General features: G+C 40.0%; 1 protein-coding gene and 1 pseudogene across 4 annotated transcripts; both read right to left on the bottom strand.

The window, feature by feature from the left end:
* Nucleotides 1-2,290: 2,290 nt before the first annotated feature.
* LOC150039500 (uncharacterized) lies at nt 2,291-9,696 on the bottom strand. 4 transcript variants are annotated; one of them, XM_090327783.1, is made up of 4 exons: nt 9,583-9,696; nt 5,865-6,093; nt 4,280-4,321; nt 2,291-2,700 (listed from the first exon to the last, which is right to left on the bottom strand). In XM_090327783.1, exons 1-4 carry the CDS (start codon nt 9,645-9,647, stop codon nt 2,656-2,658), a joined length of 381 nt encoding a protein of 126 aa, XP_090183909.1. In that variant the 5' UTR covers nt 9,648-9,696; the 3' UTR covers nt 2,291-2,655. The 4 variants fall into 4 exon arrangements, with proteins under 4 accessions (XP_090183909.1, XP_090183910.1, XP_090183911.1 ...); XM_090327784.1 differs by having other exon boundaries at nt 9,595-9,696; XM_090327785.1 differs by lacking the exon at nt 9,583-9,696 and adding an exon at nt 7,915-8,033 and having other exon boundaries at nt 4,280-4,354.
* LOC150039501 (mitochondrial carrier homolog 2 pseudogene) lies at nt 6,267-7,311 on the bottom strand (annotated as a pseudogene).
* Nucleotides 9,697-10,028: the final 332 nt, after the last annotated feature.

Here is a 10,028-nt window from a genome sequence, read left to right as displayed (position 1 = left end):
ATTGCAGTTCAAAACCAACCTGGGAAGGAAACTCCATGAGACTCTCACTCCAGTAAACTACTCAAAAATCCAGAAGCGGTACTATGGCTCAAGTGGTAGAGTGCTCACCTTGAGCAAAAGAAGTTAAGGGACAGCACCCAGGCCCAAAGTTTAAGCCCTAGGATCAGCCAAAAAACAAAAAAAAAGCTGACACCGATCACCCCTCATACCATAGAGACTTAGATGATTCATGATTATACATGTAGTACCAGCCTCAGCTCCAGTTTGCTCCCAGGTGATGTCTAAACCCAGCCCCACTTCTTCCTGATGACAACCCAGAGGCTCCCATTCATGACAGTCCAGCCCTGCTAGACCTTAGCCAGCTGACTCACCCTGGCCTGCAAGAACCACATGGCCATGTGTGGATGTCAGCCTCTACAGGGACGGGAGCTGTGTGGTACAGAATGGAAACTGTGTGGCAAGAGCAGCTGTGACTACCCAGGACAAATTTTACCCCAGGGTACCTCCTTAGCCATTATACCACCTTACCTAACAACTGAGAATGACTTCAAACTAAACCAATGCTTCCATTAGTTACCACTAAGGGGAGGATGAACTATCTAACCCAGTCCTGGCCTCTGGCCACCTGGAGTTAAAGCACACCTCTTGCTGGTTCCTCATTGCCCCAGTTGTCTGCTTAATTGGTCAGAAGCTAGCCTCGCTGCCAATTAAGCTTTGCTGACTTTCAAAACCCAGCTCAACTCCCCTTCCTTGTTGAGAGAATCTTTTTGGAAATAGCCAGCTCTAGGACCACTGTCTTCAATAAAAGACCTTCAAGTTTCTCTGTACATGGCACTCCTCTGTTTTGACTCATGGGGATACAAGAGGAACTGAAGAAGCCTCAAAAAAGGAGCCTGTGTGTTCCCAGAGGCTGAAGTTGTTGTCTTGTTCTTCACAGGATAGAAACAGGGATGCACTCTACACAGTGTCTGGTTGAGATCACCAGAGAGAAAGCATCAGGGAGATAGAGGGTTGGGCCTTCCAGGGAGATTTGAGCTATGATCACAGCTAGGTCTGTTTAATAACTCTAGGCTCTGGGGTTTGCATCAAAAACAGTATTCTGGGGACTGGTGGCTCAAGCCTGTAGTTCTGGCTTCTCAGAAGGATGTGATCTGAAGATCACAGTTCAAAACAGCAAAGGGCTGCTTCCTAAAAGCAGAAATGAAACAAACCCAGACTCCCACCACCTCCAACCTCAACTGCAGTTGAGAAATCAGTGGTCACTGGGCTACAATCATCAAACTCTGGGATTTATCCAATAGACTCACCAATTTACAACAACGTTAAGTGTTTTATTTGGTACATAGTTGTAAATAGTTGTGGCCTACTGTGTAAATAGCATATCCATCAGTACAAACGCCCAATTTTTTCTATTATCTGTATTGATATGTATAATTATTGGTAACCAGAGTTCCCCCACACACTAGAGAACAAGAACTGTTGAGTCCATCTACCCAACTGTCCCATCATAACTGCTCACCATACTCTTTCCTCAAAAGAGTAGGAGATAAATCTGAAAAGTCAAGATAAACTAAACTGAACTTGTTGGATGCTGGCGGTTCACACCTGTAATCATAGCTACTCAGGAGGCTGAGATCTAAGGATCAAGGTTCAAAGCTAGCCCAGGAAGGAAAGTCCATGAGATTCTTATTTCCTATTAAACCCATCAGAAAACTGGAAGTGTCATTGTGGTAGAGAGCTAGCCTTGAGCTGAAGAGCTCAGGGACAAAACCAGGTCCAAGCCCAGAGTTCAAGCCCCATGACCAACCAAAAAAATAAATAAGTCCCCCAAAGCCCCCCAAAACTTAACTGAACTTGATAGGCTTGAAGTTTTAGTTGTTGTTTGGTTTTGTAGTTATTTGGGATTAATTAGAATTGTATTCTTGAAAACTATAGACTTAAACTATCATCTGTGCTTCCAGAGGAAAAAATGATAGTGCCAGTCCCAAGTTTTTTTTTTTTAGCCAGTCCCAGTGCTTAAACTTAGGGCTTGGGAAACCTGGAAGTGTTGCTATGACTCAAAGTAGAGAACTATCCTTGAGAGAAAAGAGCTCAGGAACCATGGCCAGGCCCAGAGTTCAAGCCCCACCAACCACCACCACCAATGAAAACAATGTTCCTCTCTTCTATTAATAACCCAACATTATCTTATCTCACTTTTCTCCACCTATTCCAAACTCATCTACCACCTCTGACCATCTTTCTACTGAGGACTAAGAGCAGTAATAACAAGAAGCAGAAATTAAAAGTCTTCTGTTGTGTAACAAGCATGATAATGGAAGCTTTATTGAGCATAACAAAAGTGTTATTGGAATCTATCAAAACAGACATATTGTAAAACCTTTAGGAACTCTAGGCTCACTACATTGAAATTTCTGATTCTGATGTGAAAGGCCAATTTGGTTTTGCCCAGGTATCTAGAAGTTGGCCAGGTTCTTGTGCTGTACCAGGCATTCAGATCTCAGTTTGGGACATTCCTGGGTACTCATGAACACCTTCCTCTTTGCCTTTCACAGCATCCTTTGGGCAAACAGTTTCTTTTTGTCACATTTTTCATGAGGCTCTGTGATATTCCTTTGCTTTTTTCTTAAAGATTTCTGGCATCACAGCAATCTTTTACTTCTCTTGGGCATTCTTCTTGTTTCCAGGAACAAAGGAGGACTGTAGTTTAAAATATTTAAAACAGATGAATTAACTCTGAACTTTAAACCCATTTGTGTGTGTGTGTGTGTGTGTGTGTGTATCTGTGTGTGTATGAGTCTGTGAGATAGAGACACACACACACACACACAGAGAGAGAGAGAGAGAGAGAGAGAGAGAGAGAGAGAGAGAGAGAGAGAGAGAGAGAGAGAGAGAGAGAGAGATTCTAAAAGAGTATTGAACTCTTCCTAGATTAGCACTCGTGAAATCTGATATTTCAAAGAATAAGAAAATCAAAGACTCAATCACATTAAGTGAAGTAATCCAGACCCAAAGGAATCTATAGGCTCAATGGTTTCCCTCATTTGTAATAATTAGTACACATCTAGGACTCTCCTAGCAGATGATTACAATAGTAAACCTAGGTACCTAAAGTCATATAGGATGAGACTAAATGAAAGGATCTCTAGGATATGGAAACAAGAGCTTTATCTTGTGTGACTGTTGTTCTTAATGTACTATTTCTCTTTTCTTTTTTGCCCTTTGGTTAATCTCATATTGTTACTGTATCTGACTTCGTTGCCTGGTATATTATATATATATATGTGTATTTGTTTATTTGAAATAGGAAAGGGAAGAGGGAAAACAAGATGACTGGGAGGGGGTGGAGAGAGGGAAATGGAAACAAAAACACAAGAAGGGGTATCAATGTGTGAGAAGTAATGCACCTACTAACTGATGAATGTAACTGTAACCCTTCTATACATTATCCCAACAATAAAAGAATATCAAAGACTCAAAGTCAAAAGTCAAATTCCACACAGCATAATCGTGCATACATGATATCCGTTAGATTCTATGTAAACATTCTATGATTTGTATACCATTAAAAATCAGCAAAAACCTACTTGCCTCCAACTATGTAAATTATTTTCCCCTACATCTTGCTTGGGTCAATGTATTCATTTTTCATAATCAATCATCATTTTCTTGAAAAATAATTCTCTAATCTTTCTGCTAAGTGCTAAGGAGAATATTCCACATTTGTGCTAAGCCTAACAATGGGGAAGTAGAAAGCTTTTGTGTGCTCCTCATTTGTGCCAGATGAGTCCAGTAAATGACTGTGTATCATGAATACCTGGAGCCTCGTTTTTTTTTAGATGAAAAACTCTGAAACAAAACAAAACAAACACTATCCAGCTAGGATATCATGAATTATATATTAAAACATGTTTGGGCATCTTTCATTTTTTTCCTTCTATAAGCCCATTTGGGCAGGAGCTGAACAGGAAGATGTGGCTGAATTTCATTTTTAACCCAGACCTGTGTGACTTCTCTGTGTGTTCAAACATCTAGAGTATCCCATCAGAGCTCTGAGCCAAGGCTCACTGATGTAAATGGCTAAACAGCTGGGTCACATGACATATTTGTCTATGTGTTCCAATAAATATTTTGCTTCTGTAATTTTTAATCTTGGTCTAGAAATGTTCAAACAGTGGATAAATAGCAAAACTGTCATCAATGTACTCTCACACACTCAGCAGTGACTGGCATGTGTCACAGTTTGCACATTTCCAGGGGTGCACACACGGGGACTTACCGGGTCTGTATCACAAGGTGGGATGAAATGGTTACATGACACCTATAGATGAGAGGAGGACAGTAAGCACAGAATCTGAATAGGAGAAACAAATTGATAATTTAAGCTCGCCATCCCAAACATAGAAGTTATTTATTACTACTCACTTATCCATCAGGCATTCTAGTGATGGTATGACAGAATTTAAAGACAAAGAATAGAGCTCACAAGTGTGGCACAGGAAGTTGGAAATAGAGTATAGTAAAATTCACTTATTTCCTTAAAATTCAATGAAAATATATCATCAGTTCCAAAGAATGAGAATAATAAATGTTATTTAGGAAAACTTGTTCTTGTCAAGAACATTGTAATTATGAAATTTTGTAGCTGGGTGCCATAGCTCACTCCTGCAATCCTACTTACTCAGGAGGCTGAGATCTGAGGATTGCAATTCAAAGCCACCTGGGCACTAAAGTTTGTGAGTTGTTCATTTCCAATTAACCACCAGAAAACTGGAAGTAGCACTGTGACTTGGGGATATGGCAGTAGCCTTGAGCTAAAGAGCTCAGGGACTACGCTCAGGCCTAGACATCAAGTCCCACAACTGACAACAACAAAAAATGTAGGTCAACAAATGACACAATTTTATCCATGAAACAAAGTTCAGTTTTTAAGTTTACAGGTCTATAAAATTCTCTGCTGACATTGTAAGCATATGAGTTCAAGAGTGGATGGTAAGCTTGAGATGGTGCAGGACAATCAGGTTCTGTGAGGTGAAGTCACGCAGGTAGTAAGCACAGTCAGTGATGTGTCTAGACAGCAGTGTTCTTTTCCAAACCAATTCAGATGCAGCTTCCACAGAAAGTTAAAATGCCAATTTCCATATCCTTATGGAGGCAAGTTACACAAAACATATCTTTTCTCACTGTACCTTTGTGCTTATATTAGTACTCTTCAAAAGAGTTAAAACACAGAATCAAAACAAGTACCTGTTCATCAAGGAGCACATGCATAATTACAATATGTGGCCAAAACAGAAAATCATTCTGCTATAAAGAATGAAATAATATCATTTGCAGGAAAATAGAAGTAGAGCTTATCATGTTAAGCCAAATATACCAGACTGAGAGAATCAAATGTCACTGGTTCTCTCTATCTTGTAAATCTAGACTTTAAAGATGAATAATAGGAATGTACAAGAGGAACTTTTGGGGGAAGGGACAGCAGTGGGGAGTGAGGACATGACAGAAGAAGGTATGGGACATGTATGAAATGCTCTTAAGTATACTATTTGATAACTATGAATGAAACCAGAACAACTGTTGAAATTATTCTGAGAGTGGAGAGCACAGGTATGGAGGATATTGGAAGCACCACTGTAAACAACAAAGACATACCAACAACAACAACAACAAAATAACTGTAGAGATTTAGCATGAGAGCTTGAAGTTTTAAAAAAATGCCCAGATCTCCAATTCTATTATGAACACTGAATGCTAGCAATATTAACTGAACACAAAGCAGTCAAACAAGTCAGGATTTCAAAAACTGAAGAACAATCATTCAAATACTGCAAGCCAGTGGAACATATTGAAATGCAACTGACCCTGCTCAGGTACTGGTCCAGGCTCTCAACTGAAGTGTATGCATTTGAGGAAGAAGTCACATGGTTTTCTCGAGGAGGGAAACTTCCCTTCAATTCTGCATCACGTGGAAGGTTTTCCATAGAAGAGCCCTCGCTTCTAGTCCTTGTGACAGGAGTATGGGCAAGAGACTGAGTGTGGGCTATCACCAAGGAAATTCCTTCAATGGCCTCCTTCATGCTGTCCACAGTCCTGTGAAGTTTGCCAAGGACAAATACCAGCATTTCGTTAGCCAATAAAGAACGCCTAAGGAACAATTTCCTTTTAGCAAATCAACTTAAAAGTTTCTAGATAATATTCCCAAGAACTAGAAAACATTCAGTCTCATCATCTATCTATATACTATGAGCGGAAACGAGCATTTGTCACTGAGTTATAATTCAGTCACAACCTCTGGGACGAATAAGAGCTGAATGCAGGATCAGAAATCATTTTAAAAGCTCTTGAGCAGTTTCTTCCTTTTATCTATCTTCAATGAGGCCTGACAGGACTTGCCCCTTCTGTCTTCCACTTGCCTTCACACTGAACAAGGAAATATTTTAACCCCTTCTTCATTTCTCCTTTCAGTGCAGTAGAGAAACACCAAAGGCATTTTTTTCCATTTTCCCAAGATCAAATGATTATTTAAAAAGCATGCCACACTGTATAGAAATCAACATTCTCTCCCATAATTCTGTGCATCTGGGACTATAGAAATGTCACTGTCCCTGCCTCACATCTTCAAATTAACATTCTCAGGTCATAATAATAAGAGTTCCCACAGGAGACCTTCCAGAAAAACAAGCTATTTCCTTGGCTCATATTTCCCTGTTTTTGCAGCATGTACCAGCAATTTATTATACAGTGGGGAGTAAGGAGGGGATCCACCAGCAAGCCTGCAGTTGTTGACAGCCATAAGATTAGATATAAGCATAAAGGGATAGGTCATCATACAGCAAATAATGCTGTGACAGCTTGGGAATCACTTTTCATTTCATTCATGGTAGAAACCCCACTGTCCAGTACATAGGTGTTCACGAGGTAGGCCAGGGAGTTACAGAACCACAGAGAAATTATATCACCTAGGCAGTGAGGAATGAGACCCGGAAAGAATCCCAGCAAGCCCTCTTCCCGAAAGATAGTTATTATGGAGTCACAAAGTCCACAGTATTTGGATTCTCTGCCAATGGATTGTATCATACATCTCAGAGTGATCACATGGAGGGGATGTGTAATGAGGGTAGCAGCACAATGAGCCATCATCTCTCGAGTTGTCTCTTTGATAACTTGGTCAAAGGAACATGAGGCTTCTCTATGGAAACTTCCAGTTCCTGTGTCTACAGACCACAGTTCCAAGGGCTCCTGAACACAGTCTTGGAGTTAAGCCTGTGAACAAGCCATGCTTCCCGTCGATGCTTGCAATGTGCTGAGCATAACAAAAGAGACCAGGAAGCTGACGTACTTGCTGCCCAAAAATATTTTGTCCTATTGTTGGAAGAAGAGGCACATATCTCACCCAGATGAGCGACACTAAAGGCATTTTATCTCCAGCCTCCCTCAAGTGGCCACACACAAAAATGCAGCCGCTGAATTGACCAATTCCAATCTTAGTTTAGAAGACTAACCCTAGTGTCTGACACCTTGGAGTTAATAGTATTTTTCTGCTACATCCCCAAGAGAAATAATTAGAGTAGAATCTTGCAAAAAAAACCAGTTGTATTCAGCATTTCTATTTATATCAAATCTGCAAAGGAATTTTACAACAACATATCTTTCTTAATTACTAACATTGAATATGTAGCAGATAATTTAAGAGAATAAATTCATCATATAAGAGAGTTAAGTGGGAAAATCCATATAAAGAAAATAATAGTACCCATTTTTGAGTAACATTTTACAAGTTAATTTACTAACAATTATATTCCAAAGTCATAGTACTTATGTCTCATAGCCTACTAATGTCATCAACCATTTCTCTAGAGACACAGTCACTGACCTTGGATTATGTTCTGTCATTCTCAGTTTATTACTTACTTGCTGGGTTCATATTGTTGAGTCTCTCTATGGGTTATTCTCTCTACACAGAACTCCTTGGAATGTTGAATCTCTATTTTGTGCATCTCTTGTCCTTGTTTTAGTTGAGAAACTTGAGATTCCAATATTTTAAGCCTGCATTCAATCTGATTTTCTATTAAATTTTCTGGAACCCTTTTGAACATGCCCTTGGCTCTAAATCAAATTAAAATACATATTTAACCATTACAGCATTGGCCATGCAAAGCCCAGAACTTCATGAAAACAGCTACTGTTACAATGATTTCAATGGCTCACTTCTGTAAGCCCACACAATCAGGAGGCTGAGTTCTGAGGAGCATGCGTGGAAAGCCATCCCAAGCAGAGGAATCGTCTGGCTTTGCTCATCACTTCCACTTACAAACAGTGGCCACACCTTTCCCTTGTGCGTCTGGCCACTCCTATTGAACTTGCAGCAATCGCTGACATTTGGTCCCACCCCTTCCGGTTTCCATAGCCTTTCAAGGCTAAACTTATTTCCCTCATGTACATTTCCAGCCCTTACCTATTTAAGGAGATCATTTATACTTCTATGGTATTTGTTCCTGCCATTGTACTTGTAGACAAACCTACAAAACCCTTTACTTTCCGAGGTCCCTTCTGTAGATGGTGTCACATGTTGCTTGTTCATTCTAACTCATGTTGCTGTGAGCAGTGATTTTCTGGTCTCGTGTGTAGGAGGACAAACTTCCTGAAGATGCTGAATATCATTCTTTGTCTGGCTTTCACCCACAATCCCTGACTTTTTTATAGGACTTGCACCTATTCTGTTTGGTGAGCAGTTTTCTAGAGACCTATTTTTGCCATGGTCTTGTTCTAAAGCTTCTTTCAGACATATATTCAACCGCATTATTTGCAGGGTTGGCTATCTAGAGACTATTCTTGATTGGTTTTTCCATGTTAACACAGTGCCTGTGAAATAAATTCACCCAGAATCCCTGGCTAATGGGCTCTGACATGAGCACCTCTGGAGGAGTTAGGGATACAGCTGGATAGATCTCAGATTGAACTTTTGAATCTTAGAACAGATCAAAGTGGCTAATAAACCTAGGCCACATGTCTACTTCACATCTTTGGGAATTACCAAAAACAAATCCCTTCTTATTTTTGAACATGACTAGTAGAACTACACGTTTTATAACTTTCAATTCCTTAATACACTTCTCTAAGAACCTGATGTATCTGATATAACCTGGCAGTCTCTTTCATGGAGGACACTTTTTTATTCTTTTTTCCTTTCTTCTTTCTTTTTTTGTTGGTCACGGGACGTGAACTCTGGGCTTGGGCGGTGTCCCTGAGCTCTTCAGCTCAAGGGTATGGCACACTTCTAGCTTTCTTGTAGTTAGTTGGAGATAAGAATCTCACAGACTTTTGTGCCAGGGCTGGCTTTGAACCTTGATCGAGTAGCTAGGATTACAGGAGTAAGCCATCAGTGCCTGGTTTGGAGGACTTTTATCAGTGTATTTTCCTGTCCTGTGTATCAAAGTATGCCACTTAAATGGTACTAATTCATATGTTTTAGTGTTTCTTCAGCCTTCAGAGAGATCAGTCATCACAAATGTCTACGTGTATAATGGAACTGCATGCAAACAGCTACTATATCCAGAATCAGTTCCTGGAGACAACTACCTCACTACTTGCATCGAGTCCTCCCCATGCCATCTTGTGTTCTTGATCATTACAGGAGCAAGCATGGGTGACGGGAGACACTTTCTCCTGCTAAATTCTTATGTAGCTTTCAGTTCTCTCCATACATCGGCATCTTGAATGATTCAAAAATTTTACTGAGATGAGCTGTTTAAGAAAGACCTGGAAAGTCTGATGAACCAAGTGAAATAGTTTCTTCATTTTTTAGTTTTTAATATTCAGTTTTAATTGTTATTAGAAAGGGGAAGTACAGAATGCTTGGCATTACATAAGTCAGGTAATGAGTACATTTCTTCTTGGAAAATGTCACTCCTTCCCGTTGCCACCCACAAGTTGTACAACTCATTTTCAACATACAATCTACTGAGTACAACTGCTACAGTTGTTCACTCTTTGTTCCCCATCTTTATGTTCTCCTTTACCCCCAC

This window comes from Megascapheus bottae, unplaced genomic scaffold (genome assembly GCF_031878675.1).
Source record: "Megascapheus bottae isolate mThoBot1 unplaced genomic scaffold, mThoBot2.hap1 HAP1_SCAFFOLD_91, whole genome shotgun sequence".
NCBI classification, from domain to species: domain Eukaryota; kingdom Metazoa; phylum Chordata; class Mammalia; order Rodentia; family Geomyidae; genus Megascapheus; species Megascapheus bottae.
This window is presented reverse-complemented; position numbering and strand designations above follow the sequence as displayed.